Source organism: Pseudorca crassidens, chromosome 2 (assembly GCF_039906515.1).
Source record: "Pseudorca crassidens isolate mPseCra1 chromosome 2, mPseCra1.hap1, whole genome shotgun sequence".
Lineage (NCBI taxonomy): Eukaryota > Metazoa > Chordata > Mammalia > Artiodactyla > Delphinidae > Pseudorca > Pseudorca crassidens.
Genome location: NC_090297.1, coordinates 32,696,753 through 32,719,697, shown reverse-complemented (window position 1 = coordinate 32,719,697; position 22,945 = coordinate 32,696,753). Strand labels below are relative to the sequence as shown.

The 22,945-nt window shown below is 41.0% G+C and overlaps 1 protein-coding gene across 7 annotated transcripts; it reads right to left on the bottom strand.

Moving 5' to 3' along the window:
* Positions 1–1,298: 1,298 nt before the first annotated feature.
* On the bottom strand, positions 1,299–21,910 carry LOC137218578 (zinc finger protein 239-like). 7 transcript variants are annotated; one of them, XM_067725680.1, is made up of 6 exons: positions 21,813–21,872; positions 21,002–21,180; positions 20,747–20,802; positions 10,263–10,524; positions 6,841–7,722; positions 1,299–2,232 (listed from the first exon to the last, which is right to left on the bottom strand). In XM_067725680.1, the coding sequence occupies exons 4-5, from the start codon at positions 10,294–10,296 to the stop codon at positions 7,220–7,222; spliced, it is 537 nt and encodes a 178-aa protein (XP_067581781.1). In that variant the 5' UTR covers positions 10,297–10,524; positions 20,747–20,802; positions 21,002–21,180; positions 21,813–21,872; the 3' UTR covers positions 1,299–2,232; positions 6,841–7,219. The 7 variants fall into 7 exon arrangements, 6 of the variants coding, with proteins under 6 accessions (XP_067581781.1, XP_067581779.1, XP_067581783.1 ...); XM_067725678.1 differs by having other exon boundaries at positions 10,263–10,476; XM_067725682.1 differs by having other exon boundaries at positions 21,007–21,180.
* Positions 21,911–22,945: the final 1,035 nt, after the last annotated feature.

Genomic DNA, 22,945 nt, shown 5'->3' with positions numbered 1-22,945 from the left:
CAACTTTACTGATTTTTTTCTTTAAGAATCAGCTTTTGGTTTCATTGATTTTCTCTATTTTTCTGTTTTTGATTTTATTAATTTCTGCTCGTATCTTTATTATCCCCTTCTGCTTGTTTTGAGTTTATTTTGCTCTTCTTTTTCTAGGTTATTTAGTGAATTACCCACTTTAGAGACTCCAGAACCATAGTAACAAATCCTGATTAAAATAGGCCAAAAAAAAAAAAAAAAAAAAAAGGAAATCAGACAAATCTATAGATGCAAAAACTACACAGAAAACATTTTATTAAGATAATTAATCATAAAATAATTAATAGAGAAACCAATATTATGATATCAATAAATGCCAAAACGACATTGGATCTCATTCAGCATTATTTTAAAAATAGGTAGAATGTTCAGATCAAAACTACATTAAGGGGCTTCCCTGGTTGTGCAGTGGTTAAGAATCCACCTGTCAATGCAGGGAACATGGGGTCAAGCCCTGGTCTGGGAAGATCCCACATGCCGCGGAACAACTAAGCACATGTGCCACAACTACTGAGCCTGCGTGCCACAACTACTGAAGGCTGCACACCTAGAGCCTGGCTCTACAACAAGAGAAGCCACCACAATAAGAAGCCCGTGCACCGCAATGAAGAGTAGCCTCCACTTGTTGCAACTAGAGAAAGCCCACATGCAGCAACGAAGACCCAATGCAGCCAAAAATAAATATTTTAAAAAACTACATTAAGAATACAAAAAGAAAAAAAGTACAGAAAATCCTCACCCTCACTCCTGTCCCCCCAATTATTTTATTAGTCCCTTGTTTATCCTTCCAGTGTGACATTATGCAAATATAAGCAAATATGGATATATAGTCTCATTCTCCTCCTTACATAAAATTCATTATATATATATTTCTATAAAATATATATTTATATACACACATTGTTCTTCACCTTGCATTTTTCATTTAATAATATATCTTGGAGGTATTTCCATTTCAACAAGGAAATTTTCCTTATTTTTTATTACAGCTGCATACCATTCCACTGTGTGGATATAGTTTATTAAACCAGTTCTCTGTTGGTGAACATTTGTGTTGTTTTCTACTTTTTACTATTGGAAACAATGCCAGATATTTGCAAAGCACATGTACAAGTGTATCTGTGGGATAGAGTCTCAGAAATAGAATATCTGGATCAAAAGGCAAATGTATCTACAGTGTCGGTAGATATTGTCAAATTCTTCTCCATAGGAGTTGTTCTATTTTGCAAGCCCCACAGCAATGTATGAAAATGCCTACTTCTGTATGCCTCATTAACAAGTTTTTTTTTTAATTTTCAATTTTTTGCTAATCTCATAGGTGAGAAATGGTATCTCAGCATGGTTTTGATATGCATTTCTCGTATTATGAGAAAAGTCTGTCATCCTTCCATACATTTAAGGGTCACTTGTATTATGCCTGAACAGTCTCTTCACATTTTTTTGTGTGCTTTTTCTTCTTAATTAATTTATTTTTGGCTGCGTTGGGTCTTTGTTGCTGCGTGCGGGCTTTCTCTAGTTGTGGCGAGTGGGGACTACTCTTCGTTGCGGTGCGCGGGCTTCTCATTGCGGTGGCTTCTCTTGTGGCGGAGCACGGGCTTCAGTAGTTGTGGCCTGCAGGCTCTAGAGCGCAGGATCAGTAGTTGTGGCGCACGGGCTTAGTTGCTCCGCAGCATATGGGATCTTCCTTGACCAGGGCTCAAACCCGTGTCCCCTGCATTGGCAGGCGGATTCTTAACCACTGTACCACCAGGGAAGTCCCTGTGCTTTTTCTTCTTGATTTCTAAGAGCTCTTGATAAATAGGCAGATGAATCTCTTTGTCTGTGATATGGACTGGAAATATTTTCACCAGTTGTAATCTTTTATACAGTTTGTATTCTTCCTCAGGGAACTGGTGAGGAAAAGCCTTCCTTTCCTAAAGCCCTCCCTCAGTGTCTCTTTCCCACTCAGTACTCACTCATTCATTCATTCATTCATTCATGGGGATTCAACAGAATGGATGAAGGCAGAGCCTGGGGGGAAAAAAGAACCATTTCATGATCTTATATACCCCACTGAGTTGACACTCCATGATTAAACCAGTTACACTTACTTTTGTTTCATAATGTTTTCATATTTTACAATAGGCACGTATCATTTTGTAATTAGAAGAGTTAATGCTGTTGTCAACAGGGATTGGGAAGCATTAGACTGCTTGCAAAATCCTGAAAAACATAAAATAGAAAATAAAAATCATCCATTGACACTATTAATATATTAGTATATTTCTTTCCAGTTTTTTCCTCTATGTATGTGTCTTTATATCTGCTATATTATGCAAATTTTCCTAAGTCATTAAAAATGATTCAAAAACATCACTTTTCTTGTTGGAGAATACTGCATCATAGAGATATACTATGATACATTATGACATCCTCTGGATTGTGAAGTAATCCTTTCCTTCTTTTAAAAAATGTAGGGCTTCCTTGGTGGCGCAGTTGTTAAGAGTCCGCCTGCCGATGTGGGGGACACGGGTTCGTACCCTGGTCTGGGAAGATCCCACATGCCACGGAGCGGCTAGGCCCGTGAGCCATGGCCGCTGAGCCTGCATGTCTGGAGCCTGTGCTCCGCAATGGGAGAGGCCACAACAGTGAGAGGCCCACGTATCACAAAAAAAAAAAAAAAAAAAAAAAAAAGTAGAAATAACACATGCTAATGTATACCTTTTACACATAATTTATTTGATTATTCCCTTAACATAGATTCTTAGATGTAAAATTTCTCAGTCAACTGGCATAAACATTTTAAAGCCTTTTGATACATACTGCCAAATTGCATACTGCAAGGGATGCTGCCAAAGTATTCAAGGGAAATTTAATTTCTAATAAATGCACTGAAATGCATTTATTAGAAAACAAGAAAGGCTAAAAATAAACTCCAACCATGTAACTCAAGACGCTAGGAAAAAAAAAAAGATACACCCAATAGAAGTAGAAGGATATAATAAAGAATGAAAAATTAGCAAAAGAGAAAATAGCATGTAAAAGCTATTTTACATGCTACTGTCTTGATTAGGGAAAATACAAGTAAACCCACTCCTATATACATTTAGTAAAATGGCAGAACATGCTTCTGCTTTTCAGGATTTTGCAAATCCTAATTTTAAAACTAACCAGAGAGAAAAGTCAGGCTGTCTCAAAAGAAACAATAATTAGACTAATAACAGACTTTTAATAGCAGCACTAGAGGTTAAGGAATTACTGAGAAAAATTAAATTCCAATTTAGAATTCTATATCCAGCTATGCTATAATTCACAAGTAAGGGAGAAATAAAGAATTTACTACTCTCAGACATATCTGCTGAAAAACTACTGAAGGATTCATTTATTTTATTTACAAAAGAAATACTTTTACAAGACTTAGTATGTGCCTGGCACTATTTTAATCATTCTACAAATATTAATTCATTTGATCCTAATAACAACCCCATGAAGTAAATAATACTATCATCTCTCTTTTACAGATGGAGAAATTGAAGCACAAAGAAATTAAGTACTCTGCCCAGGGTCACATAGCTAGAGATCTAGAGAGCCAGATATCAAACCCAGGCAGGCTGACTGCAGAGCTGGTGCTTTTAACCACGATACAAGCTGCAACTGCTCTGGGAGGCTGAGGAAATGGAACTCAGAAGGAAGGAGGAAATGCAAGAACCAGTGGTAAGAAACTGGTAAATGTTCCGGTTAATTGAAACTTGGGTTGGCTATTTACAACATATAATAATAGTGATAAATCTGCGGTGTGTTAAAAACGTGATGAGGGCTTCCCTGGTGGTGCAGTGGTTGAGAGTCCGCCTGCCAATGCAGGGGACACGGGTTCGTACCCTGGTCCGGGAAGATCCCACATGCTGCAGAGCGGCCAGGCCCGCGAGCCATGGCCGCTGAGCCTGCGCGTCCGGAGCCTGTGCTCCGCAACAGGAGAGGCCACAACAGTGAGAGGTCTGCGTACCGCAAAAAAAAACCCCAAACCCCCCCCCCCCAAAAAAATGATGAAGTTAAAACCATGTATTGATACAACAATAACATGTAACATGAGAGGAGGAGTAGAGTTAGTGTTCTGTTCTATCTTGTTAAGGAGGGGCTTAATTTAACAGTTATGTAAGTTAACATAAAACAAAAGGAGATAAAATGTAAATAGTAATCTTGTAGAGGTAAATAAAGGGAGAAGAAAACATAATCCAATGGAAAGAACAAAATGAGAGAAAATGAAACAAAACTCCCAAAATCCCAATCCAACAGATTTTTTCAAAAATTTTAGCAAGCTGATCCTACAATTTATATGAAAAAATAAAGGGTTTTAAATAGCTAAGACAGTTACTATAAAGCTATATTACTCAAAAATGTGTTACTGGCACAGGGATATACAAATAATCTATTGAAAAGAATACCTGTCTGATAGCTTAGAACACGATAGAAGTTAAAATCCATGAGTTTGTTCTAAAACATTAGCATAAAAAAAATATCAGGGCTTCCCTGGTGGCGCAGTGGTTGAGAGTCCACCTGCCGATGCAGGGGACGGGGGTTCGTGCCCCAGTCCGGGAGGATTCCACATGCCGCAGAGCCGCTGGGCCCGTGAGCCATGGCCGCTGCTGAGCCTGCGTGTCCGGAGCCTGTGCTCCGCAACGGCAGAGGCCACGACAATGAGAGGCCCGTGCACCGCAAAAAAAAAAAAAAAAAAAAAAAAAAAAAAAAAATCAAAACTGTAATGTTTGGTGAATCAAGCAAATTGCAAAAAGATAACATACAAGATGATGTTATCTATGTAAAAATTTAAGATACCAGGGACATACGGGTAATAAAAAAACCAAAAACATACAGAGGAACAACACATAGTAACTAAAGCATAATGGTTACCTCTGAGCAGAATTGAGAGAATAGGGCATGAGGCTTTAGTTGTATCTGTTGCTTTTTTTTTTTCCATACCAAAAAAAAAAAAAAAACCCTGAAGCTCTTATGGCAAAAAATTTAACATCTACTTAATCTCAGTTGAGAAAATAGCTGTTACATTTTCTGAACTTTTCTGTATGTCTGAAATATTTTGTACTTCAAATATTTTTTAAATCTAAAAACAGAGAGAAAGAAAATAAAAGGGAAGAGACAGAGAGGAAAAAGAAAGAGGAAGAAGGAAAAGACACTAATATAAAACCTCAGTGTTGTGAGAATTTTATTAATATAACCTGCATTCAGTGGTATTTGGGTGCCATCACAGTCCTCAGGGATACCATCCCCTTTCCCAACTTAGGCCAGTGGTCCCTGGACAGCTCAACTGGCAGTCCTCCTAAAGAGCCCCAAAGCCTTTCTAATCCCCAAATGGCTGTTTAGTGGGGATGCAGAAAAATACATTGCTCTTAGGTGAAGGACTCAGTGGAAATGTTGACCAACTTTCTCTGTTCCCTACCCAGATTTAGAGATGACACTGGGTCACTGACCTTTTCATAACCTCCACTGGTCCAGGTCTTCCCTTTTCATTGCCAGACCCCCAGGCTGTTCTCTAGTTAATTTATGCCTCCTGAAGGGGGTCAAGCTTATTATTGCCTGCATATATGATCCTTCCTTCTATTGGAGGGATAATGGTCCCGCCTGACTTGGGCCACGTGGGGAAGTGATGGGGCATAGAGTTGCCTTCCAAGGGCCCTCACAGCAGCTCTTCCACCTCTGGCCCCAACTGGCCCTGATGCTACTGGGGTCCATCTCTACCCACTACAGACCACACTCTGGTTAGCATAGATCTCCAAGGAGAGCCCTGTACTGGAGGTTGAGACACTTGCTGGAGACTTAGGAGAAGCCTTGGGGCTTCCCACCCCTATGACCCCTCCCAACTACCTCCCAGGCACTGTTCTTTTCCTATTTCTTCTAATTATTCCCTACCGTTTCAGACTTGCTTTCCTCTCCTCTAACTCCCCTCTGTAAACCCTGACCCAGCCCCCTTTTTTTTAGCTATCTCTTCTATAGACACTTACCCTGAACATGCCTCACCTGGGAATTTCTACAATCCATGGTGCAAAGCTCCCAGCAGCCTGATGACATGATGGGCAGGGAGACACTCAATCAGGGCCAGGAGGCTTCCAGCCTAGAAGGGCACTTTGCCAGGTAAGGGGCGTCTCTCCCAAAAGGAAGGCCTTGTTAATCCTTGGCCCTGGATAACTCATTGGTTATGTCTAACATAAACCTCTTTGAGATGAAATATAAAACAAAAGAAGAGCTACTGCTACCAGATTCTGGTGGAGTCCCCCTTACGCGGAGGTGGTCAGTCCAGAGCCTGACACATAACTTCATTAGGGTGTACACAGGATTTTTTTTTCCTGAATAGATACACATTTTAATGTATGAGTTTTGACTAAAGTATTTTCACAGCTGATACAGTTTTGGGGGTGTGGATTCTTATGCTGAAGACATGTATTTTTAAATTTACTACACTGATTTAATAATTTGATAATTTTTCTCTAAGTCCATTAGTATAATCATCAGGTTCACAGGATTTCTCTCCTGCAGGGATTAACTCATGACAAAACCCATGATCTGACCTGTGAACACACTTTCTAAAAAGGCTTCAACATGTTGACCTTGAAGTCCTTACCCCACTATCACACAAACAGGGGTTCCCTCCCACATGGATTCTCATTCAACAAATATTTACTCGGTGGCTACTCCTGCCAGGCACTGTGCCAGGAGCTGGGGACACAACGGCGAGCAAAGCACACGCAGCTGCCCTCTCTTGGAGCTGCCAGAATCGTGGTAGAAACAGGCTCTCTGGGGAAGGGGGAGATATGCACATACCTACACCTGCATGGTTTTCTCCCACGTGGAGTCAAATGGATGTGAAGGCCTGACTCGCTTCTCACGCACACAGGGTCTCTACCGCGCATGGACTCTGATGTGCATGAAGGTTTGTGCTGTAACGGAAGCCCCAACCACAGACACTGAAATCAATGGTTTCTCCCCTGAGTAGACGCTCTGCAGAGAAGCTCTGTGCTCTTAAGAAACCCTTTACCACACTTGCACATTTGTAACATTGCTCTCCTGTGGGGACTTATGGAACTCAAGGTTAGTGCTCTTTCCAAAGCCCTTACTACACTTAGCACATATAAATGGGTTTTCTCCTGTATTAATTCTTAGATAAACTCGAAGATCTAAGCCCTAACTGAAGAAACGCTTATCACACACCCATCACATCTGCAGTTTCATTCTCTGGAGAATGTGAAGATTCACTGTGATCTAAATCCTTTCCACACTCCTCACACCTACAGGTTTCTCTCCTGTGTGGACTTTCTGATGAGCACGGAAGCTTGTACTTTAAGGGTTTCACCATTGAAATGGTTTCCCTTGTGTGGACCCTCTGATGCTCTTGGAGGTCTACGTTCTGTCTGAAGCTCTCACAACACTTCTCACATTTGTACGGTTTTGCTCCAGCGTGGACTCTCCAGTGGATGCGAAGGTTGGGGCTCTGATGGAAGCCCTTGCCACACTCCTCGCACTTAAAAGGTTTCTCTCCTGTGTGGACCCTCTGATGCACGTGAAGATTCCTGTTATAACTGAAGGCTTTGCCACGTGTATCACACACGAAAGGTTTCTTTCTCGTGTGGACTCTCTGGTGGATGTGAAGGTCTGTGCTCTGACTGAAGCTCTTGCCACACTCGGCACAGTCATAAAGTTTCTTTCCTGTGTGGGAAAGGGGATGATTTAAGAATGAGAAAATGTTTACAATGATGAAAAAATATGACCGTCAAGTTAAAAGACCTCAAGGGAGGTTGTAAGCAATAGAATATCAGACTGGAGAATGTAAGAAACTATGTTAGTGGATTAAAAGATCAACTTGAAGATGGGACTTCCTGGTGGCACAGTGGTTAAGAATCCACCTGCCAATGCAGGGGACACGGGTTCAAGCCCTGGTCTGGGAAGATCCCACATGCTGCAGAGCAACTAAGCCGGTACACCACAACTACTGATCCTGCACTCTAGAGCCTGCAACTACTGAGCCCACGCTGCACAACTACTGAAGCCTGCGTGCCCCAGAGCCTGTGCACTGCAACTACTGAGCCCGCGTGCTGCAACTACTGAAGCCCGCGAATCTAGAGTCCGTGCTCTGCAACAAGAGAAGCCACTGCGATGAGAAGCCTACACTGCAAGAAAGAGTAGCCCTTGCTCACCACAACTAGAGAATGCCTGTGTGTAGCAATGAAGATCCAATGCAGACAAAACTAAATAAAATTTTAATAAATAAATAAATACAAGTTCTTTAAAAAGAAAAAAGATCAACTTGAAGAGTTCTACTAGGACTCAGAGGAAAGGATTTTAAAAATAGAATTATGATCTCGAAGCTCCTATATATTACATGTATAAGAGATTCAGAAGGAGAGAAGAAAGGATATGAAATAATAATAATAATAATAATAAATAATGAGAATGTACTTAGTCTGAAAGAGAACTTGATTCTCTTAGATTGAAACTATTTTCCCAGGACCACTTAGGAGTGCTAAAAAAAAAAAAGACAAACTAACATATACACCTACCAGGATGAAATTTATGAATTTCAAGGATCAAGAAAACATAAGCATACAAAACATTAAAAAAGCAAAACAAGTTACTCCTTTGAAAAGAGACTGAGACTGACCAAAGACAACAGTACAATATTTTCAGAGTCTTGAGGGAAAAAAGACTATCAGCAAGCAAGCTAAACCTAAACCAATGATTCCCCTACAAGGACAAAAGAAAGGAAAAAAAGGAGGGACAAAGATGTCCAAAATTTGTCAAAATAAAAACTCGTGAAAAGGGAAGACATGGAATATAAAAAGTAGAAATGAATAAATTAAAGCTTTTCCTCTTTTTCCCTCAACAAAATCTCATGAAATATCAAGGGAAAACTCCCCATGAGCTGAAGGCTTCAGAGATGAATGGGCTCAATGACAGGCAAATATAATTACGGGGTTGGGGGGTGGCGGGGAGGACTGCCTAGCTAGGCACATCCTGGTAAAACTCCTAAATTCCAAAGAAGGGAGGGACGAGAAAAACAGGTTAAACAAACAAAAATAAGATAAAATAAGACAGAGAAAATTACTAAACGAATGAATCAGATCAGACTCAGCAGTATCCGAGGCTTAAAAACAAAGATACAATGGCTAGAACATTCTCAGGGAAAATGATTTTGAATCTAAAGGTCTCTACTCAGTCAAACTACTATGCAAGGGACTTCCCTGGTGGTATAGTGCTTAAGAATTCGCCTGCCAACGCAGAGGACACAGGTTCAAGCCCTGGTCCGGGAGATCCCAAATGCCGCGGAGCAACTAAGCCCATGCGCCACAACTACTGAGCCTGCGCTCTAGAGCCCATGAGCCACAAATACTGAGCCCGCATGCCACAACTACTGAAGCCCGCGTGCCTAGAGCCTGTGCTCCGCAACAAGAGAAGCCACCGCAATGAGAAGCCCGTGCACTGCAACAAAGAGTAGCCCCTGCTCACTAGAGAAAGCCCACGTGCAGCAACAAAGACCCAACTCAGCCAAAAATAAATAAATTTAAAAAAAATTAATTTCAGTATATCAATATATCATACAATGGAATATGATATAGCCAGTTAAAAGACTGAGATAGGTCTAAATATTTTGACATGTGAAGATATCTAACATATGTTACTAACTAAAAGGAAAGTTGCAGAACTAATTTTTATAACATAAACAGATAAATACACAAATAGAAACAAAACAAATATGTATCTGTGAGCTTATATATTTTCTGTCTGCTTATATGTAATATAAATAGAAAATAGTCTGAAAGATACTTTTTACTTTATATGCAATATATTTTGTTTTAATACCTTTCTAATTAAATAAGTAATTACAGGGAGGGGGGCATGGGGAGTGACTGCTTAATGGGTATGGGGTTTTCTTTTAGGGTGATGAAAATGTTCTGGAACTTGATAGAGGAGTTAGTTACACAACATTGTGATGTACTAAGTACCACTGAATTGTACACTTTCAAATGGTTAATTTTATGTGAACTTCACCTCAAAAAAAAAAAAAAGAAATATAAATGGCGGAGGGGGAACTCAAGTTTTTACTTAGTAGCAACATTTTTCTTTCTTCAATAGTGATTTGGACACTCTGATATTTGAATCTCAAGCCTTCACCTAGTTAAACACTTTAAGAGCTCACAGCTTTAAACAACCAAGGGAACAAAAATTCTCCAAAGAGCAGTTGTCCTCACCCACTAAGACCAGGTTGCCATAGATCTCCAGCATCACCTCTTTGTACAGGGCCCTCTGTGCGGAGTCCAGCTGCCCCCACTCCTCCTCGGTGAAGTCCACGGCCACATCCTTGAACGTAACGTGTTCTTAAGACACCAATGACCAGTAATTCCTCTTCAGTGAGCAAACATCTATACCAGCTTCCGTGGTACAAAGGGTACAAACTTGGCAACACTGAGAAAGGTAGACAGTATAAAGGGGACTTCAGAATTTTGTCCTAAGCTGTAAGAATAATTTAAAGAACAATAAAAAAATTTTAAAGATATGTATATCTTTTGCAGAGGCTCACCAACCCTAATAATATGAGGAGCTCTTAAAAATCAATTAAAAAAAAATAAAATGCTCCCGGTAAAAATGGACAAATGGTAAATAATCTGAGTGAGTAATTTCAAGAAGAAAAAAAATTACCAATAAACACATAAAAAGACATGCTGCCTCACAAATTATCAAAGAAATGGGTATTCAGATAACGAGGCATTATTTTCCCCTATCCTTGGGGCAAAGATTAAGACTTATAATACCCACTAACAGTGACAGTATGAGAACACACATACCCCCATATACTGTTGGAAGGAGTATAAATTGGTATGAACTTTTTTGGAGAACAATTTGGCAGTATTTATCAAACATATCTTTTGATCCAGCATTTCCTATTCTAGAAATTCATCCTCATAAGATAACTAATGACTTCCCTGCTGATAAACCCAATGGAAAGTTTTCAATCCTTTTTATGCTTGACTCCTTGGCATTATTTGGCCCTGTTGACCACATGGTGTTCCTCAAAACTCCTCCGAGAGTCTGGATATCATAGTATCCTAACTCTCCTAACACTCTGGTCAATCTTTCTCAATCTCCTTCTCTCCAGGTCAATGTGCGGGTTTCCTGGGTTGGATCCTAGGCCTTCTTCTCACTCTCCCTATGTGATCTCATATATTCTGATAGCTTCAAATGCCAACTGAATGCTGACAACTCTCAAATGTACTTTGGCAGCCAAGACCTCAAGCTATACCTAGAGTTCCAGACCCAAATATCTCCTTGGTGAACATCCAGTGTGAAGCATAGTGCCTGATCTACAGTAGGTAATCAATTTCTACCAAGTGAAAGAAATATCTATTTGGATGTCTTCCAAGACATCTAAATCAACATGCTCAGTTCTGACTTTATCTTCCTTTCCAAAACTTCTTCTCTCCCAGTGCTCTCTAACTCAGGAAACCCCACCTCCAACCACCCAGATGTTTAGGTCAGAAAAAAAGAGGTCATCCTTGACTTCCTCTCTCCCATCCCTCACATGATCCGTCACTAAATCTTTTTTTTTTTTTTTTTTTGCGGTTCGCGGGCCTCTCACCGTTGTGGCCTCTCCCGTTGCGGAGCACAGGCTCCGGACGCGCAGGCTCAGCGGCCATGGCTCACGGGCCCAGCTGCTCCGCGGCATATGGGATCTTCCCAGACCGGGGCACGAACCCGTGTCCCCAGCATCGGCAGGCAAACTCTCAACCACTGCGCCACCAGGGAAGCCCACTAAATCTTTTAAAATCTCTCTTTTACCTCCACTGCCCCCACTTTATTCTGAGCCACCATGACCTCACCTCTGCCTCCTAATTGGTCTATACCATCCTGCCTTCCTGCAACATGATCTCTACTCTGGCTCCTCTTTTTGTGCCCATTCCTTAAATATTAATATTTGTGTTCCTCAAGATTCTTCTCTGGTTATCTTCGTTTTCTTCTCTTCTCACATATCAGCTGGATGATCTCAACCAAGCCCATGACTTTAATGACCATATACATGGTGACAACTCATAAATTTGTATCTTTCACCTGGATCTGTCTCAGACCTTGATATCTACCTTCTAGACTTCTTTAATTGGATGTCCGACAGGTGCTTCAAACTGTCTTCTAACTCCCCTCTGCACACACAAACACACACAGAAACACAGAGGCTCCATCTCCTCTGTTCCTTATCTCAGTGAAGACTATCACCTTTCACCCAGTTGCCCAAAACTTGCATTTCAGCCTTAACTACTCCTGTTCCCTCACTCTCCACCAACATATACAGACCCACAGTGTTATGTATGTTTTAGATACGTACTTGGAAATGTCCATATTCTTTATATACTTATTTATCTACAAAGCCAAGTTCTATTCCATTTCATTTCAAAGTTATATTTCAACATAAAGTTCATCTGACGCTGGCTAATTAGCCAGGCTAACTGATACCTTTATTATTAAACAAATCCAAGGATTCTTTGATCTATCATTCTTTTTGGAAGCCCAGCACCTTTAAACATTTAATTAGGAAGATATCATTTCTATTTTCAAGCAAGCTTGTAGATTCTTAGACTATCTTAAAGACTAACCACCAAGTGTAAATATAGCTGCATCCACACCTGAACAGTGGCTAGGTATTAAAATGCCCTTGATAAGAATTGGCAGTTTTGGGAATAGACAGGAAGGTGTCCTATGAACTGAAAATGATTTTATGAGATTACTTAAAAGCTAGTGCTTTCCTTTCCAATCACTGCACTGTAAAGAAGTCTAATATGGGTACAGCCACTGTGGAAAACAGTGGTTCCTCAAAAAACTAAAAATAAAACTACCATATGATCCAGCAATCCCACTCCTGGGAATATATATCCAAAGAAAAGGAAAACACTAATTTGAAAAGATACATGCTCCCCAATGTTTATAGCAGCACTATTTACAATAGCCAAGATATGGAAGCAACCCAAGTGTCCATCAACAGATGAATGGCTAAAGAAGATGTCACACACACACACACACACGCACACACACAATGGAATATTACTCGGCCATAAAAAAGAATGCAATTTTGCCATTTGCAACAACATGGATGGACCTAGAGGGTATTACGCTTAGTGAAATAGTCAAACAGAGAAAGACAAGTACTATATGTTACCACTTATATGTGGAATCTGAAAAAAAAAAAACACAAACAAAAGCAAATGAATGAATATAACAAAACAGAAACAGACTCACAGATATAGAGAATCAACTAGTAGTTACCAGCAGGGAGAGGGAAGGGGGTAGGAGCAAAATAGGGGTAGGGGAGTAAGAGGCGCAAACTACTATGAATAAAATAAATAAGCTACAAGGATATATTGTACAGCACAGGAATATACCCAATATTTTATAACTTTAAATGGAATATAATCTATAAAAATTTTGAATCACTATGTTGTACACCTAAAACTAATACAATATTGTAATTCAACTATACCTCAACTTAAAAAAAAGTCTAATATGAATGAGGATGTGATAGATCTTTTAGTGTGGTTATTTGTATTTATTATGGTTCTAAGAAGAAAGATTAAGTTGTATTGTGGGAAAACTCTAAGAATGAAATTCAATGTCTTTTATAAAGCTTTGAAATAGTTTACTAGTGATCTGTCAGTATTGAAATTCAAACATCAACATCATTAATGCTTAGTCTACAATAACTGTAACTTATTTTCTAAGACTGTATATTATGTGACTCAAAGGCACACTTAAGACTTATGTTCTGGATATCTATCCACTGTCTTAATTCTGTTTCTCAATCATCACAAACTTATTTCCTAGAGAGAGCATTCACTGCAATGCAGTCAAGTAACAGAAAATTTCTAAGTCTAGAAATACAGCAACTTCAGAAACAAAGTTGATGAAAATAAATTCCCAGTAATTAGGCATGTTCACACTGTAGTACTAATTTTCAATTCTTAATTATGAGAAGCTTTTGGGAACTGGCTGTAAAGGTGAAATATTCAAGTTGGTCTTGAATAAAGAGACACTGCTAATGTTTTGTTTATTTGACCCTAAGAATTTAGCCTGATAACAGCTGGCATTAGAAAATCTATTAACATACATAATCATAACAAGTAAAAAAGGAAAATCCATATGACCATCTCACAGGATGGCAAAACAGCATTTAATAAAATAAATCAAATTCTAATTTAAAAACACTTTTTTTTTTTGGCTGCACCACGCGGCATGCGGGATCTCAGTTCCCCAGCCAGGGATTGAACCCGCGCCCCCTGCACTGGAAGCATGGGTTCTTAATCACTGGACCACCAGGGAAGTCCCTAAAAACACTTTTAAAGGACATTGGTCTAGGTAGTGAAATAAACAGACAAAACATAAACCCAGATGAGAATAACAGATTATCAATATGCAATGATAATATTTTGACTTGGTCTTAAATATTGGGAGATTGAAAATATTTGTAAAGGAGTCTGTTTTACAAATTTAACCAGATATGAATAATGAATGATCACATCAATTAAATTTTGTCATTTTTAAAAATTTATTCTTAAATACAGTAGAAATGTGTCATTATAAATGCCTAAAACCACAGTTTTTAATGCCCAACCCCAGGTTTTATTTCAGCTATTAAAGAAGCAATATCAAGTGTATTTAAGGCTGTATCACTACAGATTGTGCTGAAAAATCACTTGTAGTGTTGCAACGTCTCACATCTATAATGATCCTACACACGGTGAGTAAGTAGTACAGGCACACATAAATTAGCTGCTGATATAAATGAAACCTCTAAGCCTATGATCTATTTGATCTCATGTAAAGAAATACATTTTTTGGTTCTTCCTCATATTCCTTGTTTGTAAAATGTCTGCAATATGGCTGTACTATTTATTCACTTGGCTGAGGATTTTTTCTAAACAGTGCATACTCTTTTTATATAATATAAAAAATGCAGTGGCAACTTTGAGTCTCTAATCTAGCCCACTAGTTTGACGAAGTGCTGGCTTGTATGTCTAGGCTAGACACTTAAATTATAACTTTTTCCTAGGGTATGTACTGACATAATTAACCTTCATCTATGGAAAGAAAACTTGATGATAAAACAACACACATTTCAAATAACCCCCTCCCTCCCACTCTCGCAATGAGAATCACATTTCATTTGCTATTTTTTTCTGATAACAAAAGTGCTATTATGGAAGATAAGAGAAAACTACAAAAAAAAATACAAAATATATAATCATATTGCCCCCAAATAACTACTATTTACATTTTGGCATATATATGTAAGTTTTAAAACTTGGGGATATTCTTTACAACTTTTAAAAACATTTTTCAATTAAAATATCATGAACATTTTCCCCTATTAGTAAATATTCTTCTATACCTTGTTAATGGCTATATAGTGGCTCTTCTCATGGTTATATCATAATTTAACAATCTCCCAGGACTTCCCTGGTGGCCCAGTGGTAAAGAATCTGCCTTCCAATGCAGGGGATGCGGGTTCGATCCCTAGTCAGAGAAGCAACTAAGCCCACGTGTCACAACTACTGAGCTCGTGGGCCTCAATTAGAGAGCCACAACTAAAGAGAAAACCTGCATGCCACAACTAGAGAGGAGCCCGCACGTCACAGCAAAGAGCCCACGCATTGCAACGAAAGATCCCGTGTGCCGCAACTAAGATCCAACACAGCCAAATAAATAAATAAATATTAAAAACAAAACAACAGGGGCTTCCCTAGTGGCGCAGTGGTTGAGAGTCCGCCTGCCGATGCAGGGGATACGGGTTCGTGCCCCGGTCCGGGAAGATCCCACATGCCGCGGAGTGGCTGGGCCCGTGGGCCATGGCCGCTGAGCCTGCGCGTCCGGAGCCTGTGCTCCGCAACGGGAGAGGCCACAACAGTGAGAGGCCCGCGTACCGCAAAAAACAAACAAATAAACAAACAAAAACCAACAACAAAAAAACGTCCCTATATTGGACACTAAAGTTACTTACCACTTTTCATTATCATAATGATACTGCAAGTTATATCACTGTATTTAAATTATATGCACTTATCCACTCTTTTTCTCAGGGTAAATTCCTAAAAGTAGAATTGTTAGCTAAAAGACTTTTGTTAGGTTTGTTAGGTAAAGACTTCTGACACATATTTCCAAAGCCCTCCAAAAAGTTTGTAGCAAGATGACATTTAGTTTAAAAGTATTTGAGTGTCCTGGTTTTGCCAGTAAGTATTTTTAAAAAACACATCTCTGACAATTTGATAGGTGGCAAAAATGCCATTTCATTATATTATAACATTTCTTGGATTACTAGTTAAGTTGAAAAATAGTAAACCAGATGCTACAAATATTTATAAGATTTACAGGTCAATAATATCATGTCACAAAAATAAGGAATTTCACCTAACTGGAAACAAAGAAAAAGGACTACTCCTTTCCCCACAACTGAAAAGTTAAAATAAGACAAAACAACCCAGTGAGCTGAGAGCAGAGTGGCAGGCAGTTGGAAAGGACGGGCTGCCCTGCAGAGATGCCAATAGCAGCGCTGCTGTGGTATATGGAACCTTATGCCAGCTGCAGGGTGGGAAGCTTAGCCTGACCTGGGACCTCTGAGGAACTGGGACCATCCCACGTTAGTACCATCCTCTAAGCTCTGGCAGAAACAGAAGCATATTTCCCCTGGAGAAAAATTTCCCATAGGACTCAAATAAAGATCAATCAATGAGCTCATAATTAAACTCATCAAAGGGGAGAGTGAGCATAAAACAGATTTACACTACCAACAACTACAGATATTTAAACTATCAGATACAGAACCAGAACAGCAATACATGAATTATTTGAAAAAATAAAAGATGCAATTATAAGATGATAAAGCAAAGAAATTATCTGAAAATAACACGCAGTTGTGAAAAAAATAACAAATGGAATGTCTAAAGATGCATTAAAAAGGAACTTCTAGGAAGAATGTATTTCAGGAAAAAGAAAAGTGATCCCAGAAGGAAAGCCTGAGACAGAAGAAAGAATGGCAAGCAAATAAATGATAAACATATATGTAAATCCAAACAAACATTGTCTGTATAAAATAATAATTCTATAATATCTAATTTATTAAGAGGACAGAATTAAAATGCAAAAAACAGGGACTTCCCTGGCGGTCCAGTGGTTAGGGCTCTGCACTTCCAATGCAGGGGGCACAGGTTCGATCCCTGGTCGGGGAACTAAGATCCTGCAAGCTGCTCAGCAAGTGCGAAAAACTAAAAAATAAATAAAATGCAGAAAACAATAGCTTTTAAGTCAATGGGGGATGTGATCAGTAGTTCCTAAGTCCTTGCATTATTCTGAAAGAGGTTAACATATTGTTTAAACCTAGGCTTGCAAGTATGCACGATAAAATTTCAAGGGTAACCACCAAACGAATGTATATAAGTTATAAATTTCAAACATGTAAAGAGGAAAAAGAAAAAAAAGAAAAAAACCCTCTCCACTTAAAAAACAAACAAAAAAAAGAAAGGAGGGGAAAATACAGGAAAAATGGACAAATAAAATTAAAGTGCAAGACAGTACAAACACATCAAATATATCAATAACTACACTAAATGCAAACAGACTAAACTTGCTAGTTAAAAAGGTGCTGATTATCAGATTGAGGGGGGAGGAGACAGAATTCAGCTATAAGCAGTTAATGAGAGACATACCTAAAGCATAAGGCCCTGAAAAGGTTGAAATAATGGAAAAAGGTAAACCAGGTAAATAATAAACAAAAGAAAGCAGGAATAGCTATACTAATGTTGAACAAAATAGATTTCTAGACACAAAGTGATATAAAAGGTCACTACATAGGGATAAAAACTTTAATTCTCCATGAAGATATAACAACTCAACTTGTATGTACCTCATAAAACATCCTCAAAGTAATATATTTTTTTAAAATGGAAGTACTACAGAGAGAAATTGACATATCTACTACTCAAAGAGATTCCACACACTTTTTTTCTCAATTCTTGATGGGTTAAGCAAACAAAAATAAATCAATAAAGATACAAAAATTTTAAACAAGTCAGATCTTATGGACACCTATAGACAGTTTTAAAAATTGTATAGAAGTATTAAAAATTAGGGGATGGGCTTCTCTGGTGGCGCAGTGGTTGAGAGTCCGCCTGCCGATGCAGGGGACACAGGTTCATGACCCGGTCCGGGAAGATCCCACATGCAGCGGAGCGGCTGGGCCCATGAGCCATGGCCGCTGACCCTGCGCGTCTGGAGCCTGTGCTCCGCAGCGGGAGAGGCCACAGCAGTAAGAGACCCGCGTACGGCAAAAAAAAAAAAAAAATTAAAAAATAAATAAAATAAAAATTAGGGGAAAATGCTGTTAAGTAATTTCCAATCAACATTATCTATGACCTAGGCTGCTTAGCACCAGATTTCTGTTGGTAACAAGAAAGTTGAGATGCTCCTTTACCATGCTGACGAAAAGCCCTCAGACCCTCTCTGGTAGAAGAAAAAGAACACCCATAGCCCAGCCCAAGGGCCATCCTTGGATTTTAAAGAACACAAACCCTGGTCAATGAATAAATACACTCACTTTATTTGGGAGAATCCTGAGGCTTCAAGATATTTCTGAAGATAAGTGTTCCGTTATGGATATGGAAAGAGCACTACATATGAGGAGTAATAGGTGGGGGTTTAAGTTTTGTTTTTTCCAAAAGTAACCATCTGACATTGGATGAAGGTAAGGAGGATAAGGATGATAAAGATTTATTCAATAGATATTTATTGTACCTACAATGCATCAGATATTGTTCCTGACTCTGGGGATACATTAGTGAATAAAACAGACAAACACTGCCCCGGTGGAACTAGCTTACATTCTATCAGTATGTGACAGGGAAGAAACATAATACATAAGTATACTATATAGTAGGTTAGAGGGTAATATGAAGGTTAATTTTATATGTCAACTTGGCTGGGCCACATTGCCTAGATATTTGGTCAAACATTATTCTGGATGTTCCTGTGAGGGTTTTTTAGATGAGATGAACATTTAAATGGGTGGACTTTGAGTAAAGCAGATTACCCTCCTTAATGTGGGTTGTCCACATCCAATAAATTGAAGGTCTTAATGGAATAAAGACTAACCTCTCTAAAATGAGAATGAATTGTGCCAGCAGAAAGTCTAAAAAAAAAAAGTTGAGGGGCTTCCCTGGTGACACAGTGGTTGAGAGTCTGCCTGCCGATGCAGGGGACACGGGTTCGTGCCCTGGTCTGGGAAGATCCCACATGCCGCGGAGCGGCTGGGCCCGTGAGCCATGGCCGCTGAGCCTGCGCGTCCGGAGCCTGTGCTCCGCAACGGGAGAGGCCACAACAGTGAGAGGCCCACGTATCGCAAAAAAAAAAAAAAAAAAAAAAAAGTTGGTACCTACCCACTTACCTTTAGAGAATATACATTCTACTCAAGCACACGTGAAACACTGTAAAAATTGATCATAAACTAGGCCATAAGGCAATTATAAACAACACAAAACGGTAAAGACTTGAAAGAGGTATGGAAGTTCATATACAGGTATCCTTGCTATCTGCCACTTCGCTTTCATGAAAGACCTACATTAAGACCTACATTAGCACCTGTTTTCGCTAACAGAAAGAAATCTGAAAAGCATTTTCACTTTCATGAAGAAAAACAAAAATCAAAAAAATCATTCAACACTTGTTTTGCAGAGTCATTACAGAGGCAGCACATACCCAGGGCTGCTAGAGTGGCACTGCCAAACTTCTTCCCCAGGAACTTCACTCAGCATCAAGTTTCCATAGCTTTGAACTGTGTCTGTGAGCATCTGTGCTTTATCTCGATTTATTTTGTGCGTCCATTAGCAAGATGTGTCCTAAAGTAATTGCTTCTTTCCACCATTTTGGCTTCAGAAAGGTTTCCTAGGAACACCCTACTTTCAGATAGCGGAGGAAACCTGTAGTACTCAAATTTTCTCTAGCTCACCTCCTTCAGTCTTCCTCAATCACCCCAGTGCACACTGATTTTTTTCCCTCCTCTAGCACTGTTATCACTGAGTGCAGTCTTCAAAGTGACACTTAAGAGTGGCTTCTTTTCATATTACTCATTGTATATGTGAGTAATAATCACTATTTTATACATGTACATATTAATCTCCCCCAAAGAAACCACACACTTTGAAGTAAGAATTGTATCTAAGTCAGTTTGTTTTGCTCTTACAAATAAATGAGCACAGAGCAGCCATGACAAAGTAGATAAATGAATGAGCAACATGTTAGGGAGAGAAGAGACCTAACCTAAAGAAGGGCACCAGGCAAGAAAGTGCATTCCTTTCAGAGTCCTTCATTTCACAGATTAGGCCCAGCCCTCAAGGTGTGCACAATTCAGGCTCAGTCCCTGGATGAGAAGACTTGTCCACTGACAACATGTACAGCATAGGCAATGGGCCTAAAGACAAATCTGGCTCCACCATTTCATAGCTTGGTGAACTTGACAGGTCTCTAAACCTCACTGAGCCAGCTGCTACATCTGCAAAATGGAAATAATGTCCACTTCTCACAACTGTTGTGAGTGTCAAAAGAAAAAGTCAATGTTGAGCATATCCAGCACATCCAAAATGTGTTTCCTTCTCCTTTTCTTCAAGAGTATGTATACCGGGACCGAGAAAGGAAATATGCATCTCACCTGGGAACCGGTCATCTCTTCTTCCTCAGCAAGGTCAAGGAGTTAAGGAGGAAAAGCTGGAAAAGAAAGGAGCCATGAGACAAGCCTGCCTTGCAGCCCCCAGAGTGGCCAGCCTCGCCTGAACCATTCCCTCAACCAGCCTGCCCTACGTTGCCTTCTCCTCTCCACACTACAGACTGTTCACCACCTCAGGCAAGAGATGGGGAACAGTCTGTTCTAAGTTCACGGTCTCTCCCTGTTCTCTGAAGGTGTCACCTGACCCAAGCCTTGCTGAGGAACGTCCACAGCCTCAGCAGCTCCAGAACCACTTCCTCCTCCAGACCCTGGTCTTGGCTAGTAGTTTTGGCAGGAAGCCTCAGGTCACAGGTGTATCCTCTCAGGGGTCCAGCCGCCTTAAGAGTTGCGGTCTTCTTTCCTACCAGCATGGCTTGTTCCTGTGGGCTCAAGAACAGCAAGAGTGCCACAGTCGGAAATCCAGCCGGGCTCAAAGTTACACTAAGCGTCTCCCAGGATACATACGGAGGAACTCCGGCTAGGAACCTCTGGCCACCGGGACAGCAAAGCCGGCGGCCAAACACTTGAAGGAGAAACCCGAGACATCAGAGGGTGGAAGCGCCCGCACACACTGCTCTGGGAGAGATACGCGGCTGACCCGCCCCGCCGATATGCTGCGATCGTAGCCCCGACCTGGGGGCGCCCACAGCCGGGAGCAGCGGGGCACAGGGGGCTAAGCCAAGGCTGGAGTCTGAAGGAGATGGGGATCCTGGAGCCACGGGGCGGAGGGGAGGAGGGTTCCACGAACGCTCCTGTCTGCGGTGAGCAGAGCCGGTGACTGTGCCTGCTTTAGAGAACCTGGTAGGATCTGACCCTCCACAGCCAAATCGCGGGTGACACACTCTTTCGGGGACCATCGCTCCCGGGGCCCCAGACTTGGGGCTTCAAGTCCCTCAAACCCACCCCTACTCTGGCCCTCTGATATCTATCTTCCCTTTGAACCTGAGTGCCCCTCTGAACCCCAGTCTTGCCGGAAGTAGCTCCTGCCTCTGCCAAGAGCCGCCGGACTCACCTGGCTCAAGCCGGGTCCCGCGTCTCTGGTTTCCCGGCTCGGGGCCAAGCCCGCTGAGGCTGTACTGCGCCTACGCGGAGAGAGCCCGGCGTCGCCCACAAGACCCCGCGGCGCGCCGCCTCGGTCCCTGCCGCCGCTGTCTCCATCGCCTGTTCCCCTGGCTGTGGCGTGTGGAGGGTTCTCCTTCAGCCTTGCCAAGGGCTAGAAACGCCACTTTTTAGTTTCAGTTCCTGGGATCCTACAGTGGCAGTGCCATGTAGAAGCTTGCGACCTACTACGGAGGTTTGAGTGGGGAGGGGAGGGTGTGCAGGCTGGGTGAGACTGCGCGCTGGGACTTCTCCCCCTCACGCTTGGGAGCCTGGCTTTGTTGTCAAACCCAAGTTCATGTGCCCAGTCAATGCCCAGTGAGACCAGGGTTTGGAGCCAAGAAAACAGGGCTGAGCAAGGAGAACAGGGCAACAGGGTGGCTCATGATCAAAAGACCTGCGATCCCTGATGACTTGGAGGAAGAGTGTTTATACGCAAACTTTCGGGGGGGGGAGGGGGAGTGCTTGCAGAGTGTGTGACCTTCCTCTGATTGGTTGGTGGGAGGTGTTCCAGGAATCTCAGTCATCAGCCTTCTGGTTCCAACCAGTTTGGGGTCTATGTGCTTATGCTTAGCATAAAGTTACCATCCTCTACCTGAGTGGAGCCCTTAGTTCCTGTAGAACTAAGAGATACAAGCTGCATTATTGTTTCTGTATTCCCTCACTCCCCTTATTAGTAACTGTTTGAATCTGCCCTTTGGAACACAGGGAAGGTCTAAGAGGCTGCAACCTTTTTCCTACAAACAAAAAATGGGGGACACAGAAAGGCTTTCATGCTTGGGAGGGCCCCACGGGGTCCTGCTCAGTTTCAATCGCCCCTTTTCTTTGCTACTCCTCAATCATGAGGGGACCCAGGTGTTGGACAAAAAAGGGAATAACATTTTGGATAAAGAGATTAATCATAAACTCAGCAGAGGAACGTGTTTTTAGGGGGACTCAGTTTCAGTTTCTTGGGGTTGGGGGCTGAGAAGGGGAAAGAGACTGGCATCTCTCATTTGGCCAGTGGTCCTTTCCAGAATGTCACCTCATATGCACCTCTGGGCAGAC

Bases quoted from the DNA above. Each gene is read 5' to 3' on its own strand.
- LOC137218578 (XM_067725681.1), bottom strand. From the start codon at position 10,296: ATGCTGGAGATCTATGGCAACCTGGTCTTAGTGG. The intron at 7,723-10,262 runs GTGAGGACAACT...TTTCCCACACAG, and splicing joins TGGCAACCTGGTCTTAGTGG to GAAAGAAACTTTATGACTGT.